The sequence below is a fragment of the Trematosphaeria pertusa genome (assembly GCF_010094035.1).
Source record: "Trematosphaeria pertusa strain CBS 122368 unplaced genomic scaffold BU26scaffold_3, whole genome shotgun sequence".
Classification (NCBI taxonomy): Eukaryota; Fungi; Ascomycota; class Dothideomycetes; order Pleosporales; family Trematosphaeriaceae; genus Trematosphaeria; species Trematosphaeria pertusa.
The window spans coordinates 3,281,319-3,298,419 of NW_022987214.1; the positions used below are offsets into that span (position 1 = coordinate 3,281,319).

At 56.8% G+C, this 17,101-nt stretch overlaps 4 protein-coding genes across 4 annotated transcripts; all 4 read left to right on the forward strand.

Moving 5' to 3' along the window:
* Positions 1-488: 488 nt before the first annotated feature.
* BU26DRAFT_420228 (WD40 repeat-like protein) lies at positions 489-2,868 on the forward strand (the record flags this gene model as incomplete). Its single annotated transcript, XM_033823350.1, has 7 exons — positions 489-624; positions 816-897; positions 1,036-1,343; positions 1,456-2,009; positions 2,069-2,536; positions 2,587-2,719; positions 2,789-2,868. 7 exons carry the CDS (start codon positions 489-491, stop codon positions 2,866-2,868), a joined length of 1,761 nt encoding a protein of 586 aa, XP_033689007.1.
* A 130-nt stretch (positions 2,869-2,998) lies between these two features.
* Positions 2,999-3,898, forward strand: BU26DRAFT_233595 (uncharacterized protein). The gene is made up of 3 exons (XM_033820908.1): positions 2,999-3,459; positions 3,594-3,649; positions 3,741-3,898. Exons 1-3 carry the CDS (start codon positions 3,218-3,220, stop codon positions 3,848-3,850), a joined length of 408 nt encoding a protein of 135 aa, XP_033689008.1. The 5' UTR covers positions 2,999-3,217; the 3' UTR covers positions 3,851-3,898.
* A 5,322-nt stretch (positions 3,899-9,220) lies between these two features.
* BU26DRAFT_233765 (uncharacterized protein) lies at positions 9,221-10,255 on the forward strand. The gene has a single exon (XM_033820909.1). It carries the CDS (start codon positions 9,557-9,559, stop codon positions 10,139-10,141), a length of 585 nt encoding a protein of 194 aa, XP_033689009.1. The 5' UTR covers positions 9,221-9,556; the 3' UTR covers positions 10,142-10,255.
* A 2,974-nt stretch (positions 10,256-13,229) lies between these two features.
* Positions 13,230-15,108, forward strand: BU26DRAFT_233774 (zinc finger protein-like protein OZF). The gene is made up of 5 exons (XM_033820910.1): positions 13,230-13,990; positions 14,047-14,178; positions 14,227-14,280; positions 14,328-14,501; positions 14,555-15,108. Exons 1-5 carry the CDS (start codon positions 13,382-13,384, stop codon positions 14,984-14,986), a joined length of 1,401 nt encoding a protein of 466 aa, XP_033689010.1. The 5' UTR covers positions 13,230-13,381; the 3' UTR covers positions 14,987-15,108.
* Positions 15,109-17,101: the final 1,993 nt, after the last annotated feature.

Consider the following 17,101-nt stretch of genomic DNA (forward strand, 5'->3'; position numbering starts at 1 on the left):
AATGCTGCACGACGTCGGCAGCGAACCATGGTGGAGACCGTTTTGTTTTGCGCATGCATCCCGGCCCCCGCCCGTTTCGGCTAGCGCCCCCAGCCTTGCGCACGGGGTCCACGGGAGAGGTAGCTTGGGCCATCCTCAAACTTCGACCTTCCTCACCACCTCCCACCCCTCTCGCCTCCCGTCCGCCTCGCGCTGCATCCCCGCCGCGCAGCCATCCATCGCAAACCCGTCGCGCCCATCCCAGCGCCGCTTTCCGCGCCTTCTCCCCGCTCCTCGACCCATCTGACGCCGTGTGCGACCTCAGCCTCGCGCCCCCGACCTGCCTGGCCGTCTGGTGCCCGCCAGCGCTCTGCGACCGCCTGGCCTAAGACACGACACAACCGTCGCACCTCGCAGCCGCCGCTCTCGCCTCGAACAGCGACCTCAGTCACGCTCGCCGACTGCCGGAATCGACTTCCATCTCACAATCTGTGGGCTTCGCCGACATCATGAACCACGGCTACCCACCGCGCGGCATTGTGCCTCCAGCGGGCGCGCCCAGCCAGCGCCTCAACGAGCTGCTGGACCAGATACGCGCCGAGTTCGAGACGGAGACGCAGCGCAGCGTCGATTATGAGGGACAAAGTGAGTAGAACCGCTGGTTATCTGGCCCATGTTTTCCGGCCCATGTCTAGCGAAACACTCCCTTACTCTCCGGATGAGAGTCCGCGAATAGCAGATGCACACGTCAGGGGAGCCTTGCTTTCGATGGGATAGGTGGCATTGGCTCTTTCAGCCAGGTTGCGACACATCTGCTGACCATGATGCGCATCTAGTTACCCGACATATCCAAGAGATCGAGATGATTCGCGGCAAAGTGTATTCTCTGGAGCAGCAGCACGTCCAGATTAAGGCAAAGTAGGTTCACCCTCATTTTGCCTGCGTCAGCGGGAAAACGAAGATCCCGTGCGGGCATCGGGCGCGGATGTGGCACAGCGCTGCACCTGCTCCGGCGGGACTCGTTACCATGACACGAGTGCTGACAGCTCATTGTAGATACGAGGATGAGATTGCGCGCCTGCAACGCGAGCTTGAGGCCCGCGGTGGGCCCAGCCAGAACTCGCAACACCACGGTCCTTCCCAACCGCCGCCGCCATCGATCGGCCATGGACCCAGCAACCTGTTCGGCGGCATCATGGCGGGCAACAGCCAGGGCGGTCCGGGTCTGGCCCCTCCCCAGCAAGAGCCTCAACAACCGGGAGGCCTCCCACCGCACCTGGGACCTCAAGGGCCGCCAGGTCTGAATCCTGCACCTGGGCCCCCTCAGCATTTCGGTGGCTATCAGCCAGGCCCCTCAGTGAACGGTAAGCTCCAGCTCTTTCTCTCGCCCCGGACGGGATAGTACCGACATTCGTGGACTTCCACGTCAAGCGTTGTCTTTCATGCTTCCCCCACAACCATGCTAATGGCGAATAGGGTACGGTCAGCCTCCGCAACCCACCGCCTCGCCTGGCGGCAAGCGTCCCGGCCCGCGCGGTCCCCCTGGACCAGCCACTCCTCAGCAGAACACCGCTGCTCCTTACCCTGGGTCCCCACAAGTTCCTCGGCCTACGCCCCCTCCCCACCAACAGCATAATGCGCTCATGGCTCCGAGCCAGGTTCCGCCGCTAAGCCAGAGCAACGTCCTTGCAGACCTGGATATCGAATCGCTACCGGACAACCTCAAGAAAGAGGGAAGCGATTGGTTCGCCGTGTTCAACCCTCGCGCGAGGCGCGTGCTCGATGTGGATCTAATCCACAACCTCCCGCACCAGAGTGTTGTGTGCTGCGTTCGATTCAGTCTCGATGGGCGTTTTGTTGCCACGGGATGCAATCGCTCTGCACAGATATTCGATGTCGAGACCGGTACGCCCGTCGCGCATCTTCAGGACGGCAGTCTCCCCGAGGACGGAGACTTGTATATTCGAAGCGTCTGCTTCAGTCCCAATGGTGCCTATCTGGCCACCGGCGCTGAAGACAAGGTCATTAGAGTAAGTTGAATAAGTTCCCTAATCCTAAGGGACCGAACTAGTCGGCTAACTTTTCTTAGGTGTGGGACATTGCGAGCCGCACCATCAAGCACCAATTCACCGGCCACGAGCAGGACATCTATTCGCTGGACTTCGCCCGCAACGGCCGAATCATCGCATCAGGGAGTGGTGACCGTAGCGTTCGTCTGTGGGACCTCGAGACGAATCAGCAGGTTCTCAACCTATCCATTGAGGATGGTGTCACCACTGTCGCCATTTCACCGGATAATCGCTTCGTTGCGGCTGGATCTCTAGATAAGAGTGTCCGCGTCTGGGATGCTCATACGGGTAATCTCGTCGTGCGCCTGGAGGGCGAGCAGGGACACAAGGACAGTGTCTATTCCGTTGCTTTCGCTCCTTCTGGAGATCGTCTGGTTAGCGGCAGTCTTGATAAGACCATTAAGATGTGGGAGTTGACGACCCCACCTCGCTTGATTCCAGGTGCTGCCCCCGGCGGCAAGTGCATTCGCACCTTCGAGGGTCACAAGGTAAGCATTACAGCTTCAACAAGCGGGTTGGATGCTAACTGTTGCTCTAGGACTTTGTCCTCAGTGTTGCTCTTACACCCCACGGCGACTGGGTACTCAGCGGGTCCAAGGACCGTGGCGTTCAGTTCTGGGATCCTCATACCGGCGTTGCTCAACTTATGTTGCAAGGCCACAAGAATTCAGGTAAGCCGAAAGCATTGCGATGGCTCGCAGATGTTCACACAGTCGGTGCGGTATGCTAATACTTTGTAGTCATTTCAGTCGCCCCCAGCCCGACAGGAGGCATTTTCGCCACGGGTAGCGGCGACATGCGTGCTCGAATTTGGAGGTGAGTGAATTTTCTTCCTAATTCTATCCACCCTCAACCCGCGCACTTGAGAAAGATTTTTTTTTCTGCGGCACGTTCGGCTCGTCACATGACCTTTGCGGTCATCGCACTAGTCAGCTACACCGCCAGTAGATATGCTCTGAAGGGACGACTTGTTGAGCTGTGCTGTCTGGGCCTTGGCGCAGGTTGCTCTTCGCTCCCCCCGCACCTACGACCCCCACGCGGCATGCCTCAACAGGAGACAAGATGAGGAGGCGCGAGTACATCTGGGTCATGTGGCGGCGGCCAATCTCCGTGCTTAGATGCAAGATTGATCTCGCGACAAGGGCTCCACATGCAGGAGCCGGGTCTGGATGCTGCAACTGCAACGTCTTCTGCAGTACAGACGTTGTCGGAGCTCACCCTTCCATGCACTGTCAGCACGCAGCTGCCCCTCACCGAGTGCTCGTCCTTCGTTCTCCTCCTTCGTTCTCCCCTCCTTGCATCGCTTTTTTTCTCGTCTTATCGTCAACCATCTATTGGCGTTCCTTGGCTCACATTGTATGCAGGTTCGACAGATACACCGGTCCTTAGGAACATACCAGGGTACATCCACGTAGGTTAGGCAAATCCGCACGACGTCTTGCTGCGGCTTACGCCGAGTTCGAATCGCGCAAATTCCGTATACCCCTTGCTCCAACACGGTAACGATCCCTCTTCTTCTTCCCACGATGGGTGATGTGTGCAAAGGACATCATATTCTATGTTCTCGGTCTCCCGTTCCTTCCTCAGGGCATCTCATGAAAGCGATGGATGGATCTTTCATAAAAGCAGTCATTGCGAGGAGCGCGGCAGCAATACTGGGCTTTATTTCTTCTTAGGTGCGTGGGTTATGAGGCGATGATGGGGCGGGGCTCAGGCATGTGTATCTTCCTTACCCTTTCTTGCCCTGGAATGTGACGAGGTGGAAGACCGGCGCAGGTACGGTATGTAATCCGGCATCTTAGGTAGTCTGTACTCTTTTCTATTCCCCCGGGGTGTTTTTCACGTCTGTCTGTTACTCTTTCCTCCTTTCGATTCAAACGGAATAGACTTCTTTACCTTACGAATCTTGTTCCGGTTGCATGTGCTTGCCGTATCTTACCGTTGCATTTGCTGTTATGACATGTCTTTGCCATGCCCGTGAGTCTGATGCCACCATGAGGTCGCCGCCCTCGTCAGCGTCTCTTCCGCTTCGTACAAGGGCTGACCGCTTTTGAGGAGGTTCATTAGATAACTCAGACCATAGCTGTCTTGCGCGGAGGAGCTTGGGCGTGTTCCAGGATTGTTACCGAGCTATTACAGTGCAAAATAATGTAGTCTGCGGTTGTCACGTCGAGTCATTATGACGAGCAAGCTTGCTATAGTTCATGCATGTCATGAAAACTGTGCGAGCAGCACAGTGTGCGCATTATACCATTAGCCTTGATATACCTCTTTCAATGCGAGGAGGGACGTGTTTCGGGGAGGAGAGGGAGGAGACGTGAGAAAAGCGGTGGGGCTTTGGTTAGTTGGTTTGGGGGGTCAGGTCCGTTACACTGACCGACTGACTGCGACATCAGTGCTCGTCGAGGGGTAGGCTGTTCCTTTGAAATGTTTTCTAGGGCCATTCGAAGTGCTCTTCGTGCTGCGTTCCCTTCCTTCACCCGTTCGAGGGTGGTTTGTTCTGCTGCTTGCAACGAGAGCACGCTGAGGAGTATGGAAGAGGGGTTGCGCTTGGACTCCTTCTATCGCGGCGACTACCGTTGGTTGCCTGCTTTGCCATAGCTCGGGGAAAGCTTGTGGATGAGCTCGGAAGGGAGGATGCTAGTGGTTGCTCGTGTCTCTCTTGTTCTCCCTGCCAAAGCGGTTTCGCGGGCTGCGTCTGGTAGATGCGAAGAGCGATGGAAGCGATGCTACGAAGGAACCTGGAAAAGGCGCAATGAAGGCGTTGGAGATCAAGGACAACCCGGTGATTGTTTGAGAGTCTACGTATTCATGAGTATGATATTCGATGGGCGAAGAGATGAAAGAACAGTGAGGTTCATTGCTCTTCCTCAGCTGCGGGACTCTCCCCTTTGGAATCGGAATGCCCATTGCGTTGCTCCTGATCATAGATCTGATTCTTTTTCTTGCCACATGCTAGTATTTTCGGCAGTCTATGGTGTCAAGGCGTGGAGGTTCAGAGAGGTGCGGAACGGTCGTGCTTGTATGCTAGCCCAGGTGCTTCGCTCAAACACTCATCGCGCTTCTTTTGTCTCTGCGAGGGCGTGATTCAGTGCCCGCTGAGTTGACGCCGTTAGGTGTGGTGGTGTGGCAAGAACCGTGTCTGGACACGGCGGTTCAATCCAGATCGCGGGCGAGATCAGATCGTAGAGCGAGCTTGATTGGCAAATTCATGGGATAGTTGGCGATACATGGCGCGACAGGATGGCCGGTCTCAGGGTCCCCGCAGATTGACAGTTATGGTGAGGGAGTTGGTGCGAGGTTTTGTAGTAGCGCTACTAGATTCGGCGGGAGAAAATGATCGTGGCAGTGTTGGAGTTCGACTCAGTGCTAGGGTCTATTTGAAGTCAGGGTTGTTAGGGTAACGGAGGAGACACGCTACAGACGGGTAGATGTTATACAGCTGACCTCGGCGCCTTGGATACTACAAGTGGCCCACCGAAGTCTGTTTCGATGGTGCTGTAGCGAATGTTGGTAATTTGGAAAAGAGATGGTTAAGGCTGACCCAGAAATGAGCTTAATGGCGAGGAGTAGCTAACATGAGGTATTTTGGATTGTGGTTGAAATGGCCTTAGGCAGGAGGGTCGAATGCGCTCTGCTTTACCGCAGCAAATATGTCGGGCTCAGTGACATCCCGCCCGAAGCCATGACTGTTGAGCGATGAGAAATACGGCGGGATATTGGAGGCTCAACAGGATCGTAAAGCTAGCAATCGCAGCACCTTGGGACACTGTGATGATGCACCTTCGTTCCGGGTGGGGCTCCAATCGAGCAGCCAACACCTGATGCACCTGATACACCACCAGCACATGTGTTGAGATAGCCGGTTTCGGGGCTCCGGGATACTTAGATGAGCGAGGGTTTGCAGGATCTCACATTTGCCCCTTTGCCCGGCATGTCAATCCCGCCACTGTCACGTCTTCTTTGGGCAATTTTCGCGTCAGGCGAGGTGCAGGTCAGAACTTCCATGGCCACATATCCTCGCTGTTGATCCTCAAAGTCGTATGATTATGTCGAGTCAAGTTCCTGGCGAATCTGATATAGTACATTCGGGGATCTGCGGGAGAGCGCCTGTGCCTGGTGTAGGGGCCCGACTTGGGTAGTGGCGGCGTATAGAGAGGATTCGTAGGGCGAATAGGACAAGGTAGGGAGATGGGCACAGGGTGCTGGATCTCTTGATAAAATTATCTTGATGAACATAAAGGTCGAGGGCGAGAATTGGTTGACTATTCCGTCCGGATGTTCCTGTTTGAGCGGAACCGCTTGGTTGGCGAAAAGACTGGTGTTTTAGAGGAATTTTCAAGTGTCGTTTGATGTACCAGCATACGCGCGTGTGGTGGGGAGGAGAAAAGAAAAAGTGACAGGCCTAGCCATGGAACACCGACGGGCGAGGCTGGGAACCTCATAAGCAAATGCCAACTCCAAACGTGATGCACCACGAAGCCGGCGACTACCACAACAGATCCTAATTCTTGATTATACACCTCGTCCTGGTCGCTCATCTTCTGGGTCGAGGGTTTGGGTAGGGATACCTGTCGCATTTCATATGCATGTCGCTTAATTCGGCAATCGTCCCAAGCCACTATCCCTTGCCTCATGTTTCTCCACTCCTAGTAGGGTCATTCGGCCTCTAGCGTCTTCGGCGTCTATCGAATAATTTGGGTATACCGGCGGGCAGTGCTCGGGTTCGGCTTCCGGCGGGTCAAAATGTGAGATCTGGAGGCGGACGCAGGCCAATCCGATTCGCGAGCCGGACGAGGGCGCTTAACTGTTTTCGAAGGTGCGTGCAGGACGATGATTTTAGGACGGTCTAGGGGCGCTAACTGTCACATTCTGGTTCCTAGATCTCGTACCCATGCTTGCCGTCATTCTCCTCGTACTACTGCACCCATCAGCTCATCTTTCCCCTCACCTTCGAACAAAAGCAAATAGGGCTTGCAGCCAGATCCTGCACACCCTGGTCCCCGGAAACCCCCGCGCCTCGGCCCTTCTTCGTCCCTTCAAGTATCTGACGAGAGACAAGGGCTCTGGATCTCGGTACTATAGGGAGGCGCGTGGGAGTAATGCCGCCGGCGACCAGCGCAGACAGCGTCCAAGTTTCATCGTCACTGCTCGATCTCCACGCGCCGAACCGGGGACGTCGAGATCGCTGGGGTGAGGAGCGTCATCGACGAAGAGTGTGGTACCGCTTTTGAATAGGTGCAGAGCCGGTGTGTGAAGTCGAAGTTGTAGATGCATGGCAAGACGGGTTGAGGCGTCCAACGGGTGTCGCTGCAGAGTTTGCGGGCCACGCGGCGTGCTGTCTGGTGGATGTCGCATGACCGCAGTGACGGATGTGGAGGAAGGTGCGATGCGAATGCGACCATCGGGTTCGCGTGCCCGCCATAACGGAAGGCCGCGATCACGTCTAGACCGTCTTGTAGCAGAAAAGGGGTCCTTCGAGTGTGTTGAAGTAATTTACGGCGTCGAAACTGCACCGGAACCCACAGAGTTCCGCTGCTACTACATTTGGGCGGTGTTCCGTGCGGGAGGGCGGTGCAGATTGAAGTTAGCAGAAGCCTGTCGTCCACCATTGACACAACGTCGAGCATGAGGCTGTTGCTCCTAGTGAGCCTCCTGGCGTTGATGTCCACGTAAGAGCTACCTACGGCGAGAGTGAACTACGCATAGAGGGCAGTGCTCGTGGTGACTGGCGCACCTCACCGCGGTTTTGACATCGAGCTCCATTCGCAGGTGCGCAGGGACAGCATATAGAAGCCGAGTGATGCTGTAGAGAGCTGGCAGGCAATGTCCAGCTGCCAGACTATCTGTGATGCAATCATCGGTTTGAATGAAAGCGGTCGGACACCGGCGTGTCACTGTCATATTCTAGGGCTCCAAGACATCCAAGAGCTCACGTTGCGACTCTAAAGTATGTCTCTGCGAGCCTTCAACATCTTGCGAAGAAAGAGACCATATCCTCCAGATGGTTACCCGGTCAGATGAGGCCACGCACGTCATGACAGCATCTTCTTAAAAATGTGAGGAGGTTCATTGGCAAGCCGTATGGTATCAGGGGAGCTGAGCTACGCGGGTCTGCGTAGAGCAGTCGAGCGTCTGCGCGTGTCTGCGCTGTTCTCTCACCCCAAGGGCAAATGGCATGAAAACGCACGCTGGTGCATCCCGCGTTACCGGATGCCGCGCTGCGACGGAAGCAGAGGTAGCCTGCCCACAACTTCGCCAATTCAACGCGTTTGAAAACCAGCCGTCCATTCATGTTGGCTATACCATGGTGTGATAGTCCACTTGTGATACCTGCACTCTGTCATTCGCAAGTTAGGCGAGGCGACGATCGGAAGGAGCGACACCGCTTGTGAGAGCGTAAAAGATAGCTCATGGGCTGGTGCACTGTGAAGTTCGACAGTGCCCAAGAAGCCGTTGAAAGTTGTTGTGCTATTGAGTTCGGCTGCGATGTCTTTACGGGACTCAATCGGCTACCCCTTTCCTATATGGGTGGAGATGCATCAAGTGACTCATTCAATGTCCTCGAAATGGAGAAATGGGAAATAATTGCGAGCGTGTATCCTCCGCGGCTAGCGTCTATTTCCACTGCCTTCGCATTCCGAGGCCATGTCTGAGCAAGCAGGTACGCTGTGGGTCGAGCGAGGGCACTGACAGAGCGTGGTGGCCAACCACGGCGAGTGAGTCAGTGATTAGCTTCGAAGCATGCCGCGACGCCACCTCGTGTAGAAAGGTACAAGGCAGGAATCCTATAGTGTGACTGTGCCGACATTTGACGCCCGCAGGAAGAGGGAAATGCCCGAGATGGAGAGAAGCTGTCCCCGAGTGCGGCGAGGTGATGTCTCAAACATTTGCAATGCCGAGCTTTGGTCAGGAGTATATGGCGGGCGAGCGCTAACCGTCGTTTGGGACTTGAATAGACATCTCCGCGGGTCACGAGGCAGCTGAAAAATGATAACCACCCGTTGTAGTGCGAAAGCCACAGCGTCGATACTGTGTCAACCACAAGGATTCCTCGACTAGTAAGCGACAGAGCAGCCGCGTCCGCATTGACGCTCTGACTGTGCGGATTACCTACCCAGATTAGGCCTGACAGGAGGCTTGAGACTGCGTAGCCAGTGAGGAGCTAGGGTCGAGTCTAAACAACGGCGTGGGGGTGTCTACGTGTAGCGTGATGCGCGTTGTAGAAAGTGTGCAGGCGGTGGAAGCCCTGGCCGATGGTGTCCACACCGACACCACCCTAGTCGAGATTTTCATTCGCATGTCAGGTATCCTAATACGAATAATGAGTGCAGAGCGGGCTTCAAAGCAAAAATTGACAACAGTGGCCAGAGAGTCGGGCGAGACGAGGCGAAATGGTCTGTTTGATGGTCGCGCGGCAGTGGATCGCTCCGTACCTGACCTAATTGGGAATGGGATATTTGCCACCACCGAAATCCAGCAGTAGATAGGTGAAGTAACAATAGGGCATGCGGAAAACGGATATTTGGTTGGAGGCGGCATCCCTTGCCACAGTTTGTGTAACCTTTGACGACAGACGTTTGATTGCCAGGGGCGGGATATTCTCCCATTGGCTGCCTCCGGTATTCCTAATTGGCTGTCAGCGTTTGAGATCCTGCAGGCTGACGAAAAACCCTTCCCGGCATCTTACATACGCATCCTGGACTCCTATGCCCTTCTCCACGCTCTCGTCACCTCCAGGGCCAAGGAAATATTTCCCTTTCCGTCCCTTCGTGCATGAGCTCCTTGGATCAAATCATGGTGCTGCTTCCGCGATTTGTCTACACCTCGTAACGGTCCCCTGCAGACCGTCTGCGGCTGCTGCAGGTGCGCCGATTTGGACGCCGATTTCTACATCCCAGTTCCTTTCTTCGAGATCGGAAGCGTGGCGGATCTCGCAAGCTGGTCACACCGTTTTGACCTCGCCTGCAGAAAGTGAGGCCCAGCAACGTGAGTTCCGTGTCCGTGAGGCAAGATCGTCGCGGCACATTCCGAGTGCGGGATGTAATGAGCGACGCTCTGCCTTGGCGGCCACGCTTTCGTTGGAAGCATGATATGAATACGAGACGCGACGATAGTATACTGGGATCCAAATCGCTATTATTCACCAACTCTCCAGCCTCGCTAAGTTTCGAGTGAGGTCAGCTGGACCCTGTCCCAAAACGAAGCATGATATTCTACTCTGTCCACTGCGGTCAATTTCGCTGGGCGAAATCTAGTAGTATCGGCGAACACGAGGCAAAGGTTATGTTCTGCTGGTCTTGAATGGCTAGTGGAGGAACATGCAGTACCAGCACTGCACGCAACGACAAAATCGGAAAGTCTGCCGTAGGTTGGAGGCCGTCGGATGTAGATGTCGAGTCGGTTTTCTCTCCATGAGTGAGGCGGTAACTGTGGGAATAGTACGCCATGCGGGCTCGATAGACGGGCTTGCGCGTTTGAATTGCACAGCATGGCCGGCTTCAACCCGCAATAGCCGACTGACGAGGCGGTTCGTTTGATGCGGAAGAAAGACGTAGTGATGGTGTCGGCGGTCTCAAGTTGTGGAGCAAATACGGCGTCGCCTGTTCTTGCCCAAACGGACGCGCATTGGAGGTACTGTGCCCCTGCGTCGAAACTCGTGGCATTGCGGCGTTGATCCGAACACTTGGGAAATGGGGTACAGATGACGGCAAATCAGGCGGGCTGGTGTAGTTTCAAAGATGTATATTTGGAAGATGGCATGAAGGAGTGCGAGTTGTGAGGCGTTGGTGCAGTCAAAGGCAACAGACGCCGCGGAGGCAGCAAACGGCGAGCACAGGAAGCGTGACGGAAGGAGAATGAGAGTGCGAGGCCATGTACGCCCCTGGAAGCATGGCGTCCGCACTTCCGATCGAAGGCTGGTTGCAGCCATGGTATTGGGAACCGTTGGCAGCACAAGGGCTGCGAGGCGCGCAAAAAGGAAATGCTCCAGCAGGGTATGGTCCGGGGAGTCTCGTGTGCAGCGTTCCCAGGAGACGGCGATGTGTATGCAGATGAGATCATTCGCGGCTATGCCTCGTACGCTAGCGTCTGATTGCCCGGACGAGCATGGACAGGAAGAGGTTCCGACGAGTGCGAGCAGAGCGCAGCTTGCGGGTCGACGCAGGTCGCCCGAAGCGGCCGGGGGAGTGAAGCGACGGCGATGACGGCGAAGAGGGCGTGTGGAGGGCAGGAGGGGTGGGCGTGTGGGAGTGGAGCAATTGAATCAGGGAGATGACTATCCAAGGCCTTGGTGCCCGTGGGCGGACCGCATTGGCTCGGCAGTTCCCTGGTTCGGAACAAGTAATGTCATTAGCAAGCTTTTCGCTACGGGCACGAGACAGAAATAGGCCCGCCAGCCGTAGCCATTGCGGCGGGATGATGCCGGGAGACGCGCCAGACGTCGACCAAGGACGTGGTCAAACGTCGAAGCTGCTGTTTGCTGGAGCGCGCGCGCCGCAGAGCAGAGGAGGAGGAGGTGCATCGCAGCCGAGCAGCAGCAGCAGCAGCAGCTGGTCGCCGTGCGGTGGCCGCCGACGCGCGCGGGCTGCTCGCGCGCGGACGACGCCGGCCGGCTCGCGAGAATTGCCACAGCACGGAGCTGTCGCTGCAGGTACCAGCACGCAGCGCGAGCGTGTGTTCGAGAGCAGTTTGTGTCTGCGGTGGCCGAGGGCGCATCTGCGCGCCATGAGTCGTGGAGTCGCTGTGTATTTGTTTTCCCTACCGCAGCGCCGGATGACCCACACGGACGGGACGCACATCAAGCCCCTCTGAGGGGCCTCAGGAGGTTGCACTCCCCTCCTCCCGCCGCAGCCCGCCCTCTCTGACAAGCAAGGGTCCGCCAGGAAATGGCCGCTTCGCCGACCGACCAGCTGCGAGACTAACCCTCCCCCGCCCGCGCACCCGTTGGGCGCCTGTCGCGACCACCGCGAGAGCCTGCCCTGCAGTCTAGATGATGCTCCGCCAGGGAGACAGCCACCTCATTACCTAAGGACAGCCCACGGTAAGGCCTCTGTGCCGTCTGCCACGGGCGTCGCAGCACCAGCCGCGTATTGGCCTGCCGCATTCAGCACCACGGGCGTCTGTCCCGAGCGCCCACCAGATGCTGCTGAGAGGCACTCTCCGGACGCTTCGGCAGCACTTCTTCCACGTGTGGCCGCTCCTTCGATCTGGCTGGAGGAGGCTCCCAGATGGACGGCGCTGGAGCGGCGGCGAGAGGGCGCGATATATCCAGCAGTTGGCAGCCCGAGAGCCACTGATCCCCGCCAGGATATGCCACACCCCGTCTCCACGCGCCTAGATGGGTCGCGCTCCCATTCGAGGGCGTCGCGGAGCGCTGCTGGGCCGCGAGATCGAAGGGCCCCTCTCCTGCACATCTCCCATCTCTCCCGGCCCTCCCAGCACCACCCCCGGAGCGTCTGCACCCAGCACAGCTGGAGCCCGCACCGCCGCCGCCGCCGCTTGCAGTCATCCGGAGATAATTGGAACTGCACGCCGCTGAGATATGGAGAATTGCGGCCGCCAGCGCTTGGCCCAATGGGACGCGCTTACATCTCGAGCGGAGCGCTGTCGTCCCCCACGCTTCGCTGCACCACCTCAAACAAGCCCTGGTGCAGCCACTTTCCGCCCGTTCACACCACTGGGCGACGCCGCGGTCCCGTCCCCGATCAGAGGACGCTCAGATGCCAATCCTGGCCCGCTCTGCCGCGCTGTCCCCCATGCGCCTGCACACTGGCACTCTTCCCCCCAGCAGCCACCGGCAGGGGGCCCCCTCGCCGTGCCCAAGCTCCTCCCAGCTCACTAAAACAGCTGCCTCATGCCGAGCATCTCTGTGGCCTCCTTCCATCACCGCTTGGCTGCATGGAGGAGCGAGTTGCTCGCCCTGTCTGCAGCACCAGCGGTCTCGATCTCCGGCTATCCTCTCCGTCTCTAGCCCTCTCGCTTTGCTCCACAGCATCGTCATCCTTGCCGTTCGCGGGATGTGTATAGAAGCCTTCGATTCGGCCATCTATATGTACACCCCCAAACTCTCCCCCAACCACGCGCTATCCCGCCCAAGACCTCTGCACGTCTCCTGCCTCATGACCACATAGCTCCCACGCCATCCGATCTCATCCCATCTGTTGCCTGCATATCGCTTCTCCACACTCTGATACACATATACTCGCCAGCCTTCGGCTCCGTCCGCCCTCGCTGCCCGTCTCCACTTTGCTCCCAGCCGTCCACTCGTCTTCTAGGCATATAGCCTCTGCACCCTACCGTCTGTCTTGCCAGCACGGACTCGTTCACCAGCAATGGCAGCTGTCGTTGCACCTCAGCACGCGGGTCTCTGGCAACGTCGACCCGACCAAGCTCTCCACATTCCCAACATGAATATGTCCGGCCTGGTACCCCCATACGACGCCGCCTCGAGAACGGCGACAAACCCGCCCACCTCAAGGGCCTTTCAAGCAACGACTTCGCACATGGACATGCATATGCCTCTGTTTCCGACACACGCCATGACTACTACCTCGGTGCCGTACCAATCCGGAGCGTTTGCCTTCGACTCCCTCTCAGTGAACCCATACAACATGCAACAGGCCTTCCCTGTGAGCTATCCGCCAACCATACCACAAGCTGTCTCCTATTCTGGAGCCTCCGAGATGCACCCGCTGCCCACCGTTCGCGAGGCCCGAAACGGATTCACCATCGAGAGGACGCCGCCAGTCAAGTCTGAAAGCGGCTCTCCTATCCAGCCTAGCCAGATGTTCAACGACACGGCCTACACTGGGGAGTACAAACGATCTGACTCCGAGCCTCAGGAGCCCGGCCGCATCAACTTTTCAACCGACGTCGATACTCTCATGAAGGCCATCCAGGCTAAGCAGAAGCCTACTACCCAACGGCCGGAGCCCCCGAAGGTATGCAAAACCCGAGGTAACATGGCTCGTTTGATGCATGCTTACACTGCACCCAGGAAGAAGAGCCGAAGCCTGCTCAGAAGCCAAAGAAGCGATATCAGTGCAGCGTGCTCAATTGCAACAAGAGCTTCTATCAGAAGACCCATCTAGAGATCCACACCCGAGCACACACGGGTGTCAAGCCTTTTGTAAGCGCGCTTCTCACGACCGCTGAACCTCGCTAACCGTTCGTCTAGCTTTGCAAGGAACCGTCCTGCGGCCAGCGATTCTCTCAGTTGGGTAACCTCAAGGTCAGTCAGCTACGGCGCTTGTCATTTACCCTCGCTAACTCAGGTAGACGCACGAGAGGCGGCACACTGGGGAACGGCCTTACACCTGCGACATCTGCGGCAAAACCTTTGCTCAGCGGGGCAATGTGCGAGCGCACAAGATTGTCCATCAACAGATTAAGCCGTTCACCTGCAAACTCGACGACTGCGGCAAGCAGTTCACGCAGCTGGGGAACCTGAAGGTAAGACTTTGGTGCCGGTGTTCGTATATGGCTCGAATACTAACGGTGCGTAGTCACACCAAAACAAATTTCACGCCCCTACTCTTCGATACCTCACGCAAAAGTTCGCCTGCATCAGTCCGGGAGACTGGGTCACCGAGAAGGACAAGGAACTGTGGGAGTACTTTTCTTCCCTTTACAAAAACTCGAACAAGGGCATCAAGGGCCGAGGGAAAGATCGGAGAATATCCGCCGCTCCTTCCTCAGCTGCCTCTAGCGCCGCCTCGTACACTCCAACTGCTTCCGCTTCCCTGAACCGAAACTACGTGGGATCCTTCCAGCAGGCCGGCAGCGATCGCAGCAGCCGCTGCTCCTCGATGACGTCCGACGCTTCCCAGAAAGCGGACAACGGCTACGACTTCAACGCCACCATACAGACTGGCTTCCAGAGCCAGGGCAATGGATACGACGACATGGTCTTCCCGGAGCGGAAACTGTACTCCTGATCTCATACCGCTCGCAACGCGCACTATCACCAGTTGTACAAATGATACGGCGGCGTGGCGGTACGATCTAGTTACGAAGTACGATAATCACCGGAGTTTGGTAGGCATCATGGCGCAGAAAGTCACAGTAACGGCCGTCAGGTGCATTGGAGGAGGATTTCGGATGACATGATACCCGATCTAGTGCAGAAAGGGAGCAGTGCCCTTATTGTCTTTTCACGTTGGCGTTTGATATTTTGTCCTACTATCGTTTAATGTCGATTTGTATCACCTCGCACTTCGTCTTTCGGTGTCGAAGACCACGACACCCCGCGGATACCCCATCGTTACGTACATTCGATTGTACTGTTGGTGCGAATTCGCACTCACTACTCTGTATGCTGCATGGCCATGCGGGAATTCCCTGCCTCCAGCGTGGTCGGTTAGGACGGGCACGCACAGTTGGAGGCTCTTTATTCCCGCAGCTCACATTTCCCCCCCGTTGTATCATAGAACTGCATCAACATCCAATCAAACCATATTGGGAGGGAATTCGATCATTCTGTTCGTCTACCAAGAAAGGGACTCCCTGCTACTCGAGTACAGATTTTCACTCATCATACGATGGTGTCATTCACCGCTAGCCAGTCCGAAGGGCTAGGGACAACAACGAGGTGTGTAGCGTAGCTGCAGTATGACACCGCTCATCCGCCCACTCGCTTCGACAGCCCGCTAGCGTAGGCTAGTACTACCTGCCTACCGCGCAGTTGCAGATATGTGTGTGACAAGATCTCATACAGCTGCACTTCGGGGTACTGCTCGATCTGGGAAGGACCTAGAACGCGCTTGCGTGCGGCTTATCGGCTACCTATGTCTTCGATAATGGGTTTACGACCACACCGTGCACTGCTCTAATTCGCCAATTTACAATCTCTTTAGCAGAGAGTGTGGTGGTAGTATCGGACGGCAGCCTGTCAAAGAAGGCCCGATAGCGGAGACGGCGCCTTCCTATCCAACCCTCCACCCACTCGTTGACAGGCAGAGCTGCATCGAGGCATCACGCACATGAGCTGCAAACTTCTCCCTCCTTTCTCCCCCTCTTCGAAGGAGGAGGCAGACGGGGTCGATTCCGCCACCAGGCATGGCGAGGCACCTCGAACGCAGTCGATTCGCTTCATTTCAAGGTTTTCTCCGCGGGCTGGCATTGGCATCGTAAAAACATCCCGCGCAGCGCTCCGCGCCGAATGCCTCCCACTCGCTAAACCGCCAATAGCAGTATGCACCGGCCGGAGAGGCAAACCGAAGCCCTTTTCTGAACAGCCATGCAGGGACGTTGGATGAATTGAGCACGTCATGACGTCGCAAGAGCCGGGGAAGAGACGGATGGCAGAGAAGAGGGATTGCTATTATTCTGAAGCCTCATTTTTTCCTCTCCTTCTCGAACACGAGGTATGGGGCCAGGATCAGAGCGAGACGAGGCATGGGAAAGTCTGGGACTTTGGGGTACATGATCGACAGGTCTAAGTGTAGATCCAGATGGAGCGAGGCGAAGGGTGAGCGCATGACGTCTTCAAGCCCTCTTCTTTCCTCACAACGATGTTTGCAAGGGCAGAACTTGGCCGGGAGTGAGGCGTCTGGAAAACTGCGTCAGGGATCCTTTGGTCAGATCTGGCATAGATGGGCCGGGGTGGAGGGAGATGAGGGACGATGAGTGTGATGAGCTGGTGGTTTGGTGCAGAGCAAGTGTGGGCGGAGGGTGGGAGCGGAGCAGGGATGGTGGGGATTGCTTATCGCGACGACAAAGAGCGTTGAGTCTATGTACGCGCGTTGCAGTTCGCAGCCCTGGACCGGTTTGCGTGCGTCCAGATTCCGCGCGGTGGCATTTAGACGCGAGGCATTAACGGCGAAGAAATTCGCTCACAGGTCTTCAGAATCTGGAGGTCACGCGTCGGAGACGTGACTTCCGGGAGGGAGCGGGTTGCCGTTTGTCAACACCACAACGCATCCATCCCGAACCGAACGCCAACGCCAACGCCAACGCCGACGCCAACCTCCCTCGCTTTCATTCTCTATGCGAACAGGGAAAGCTCCGCGATGCGTCCCGCAATATCTCTCCATGCAGCAAATCACGGCCCG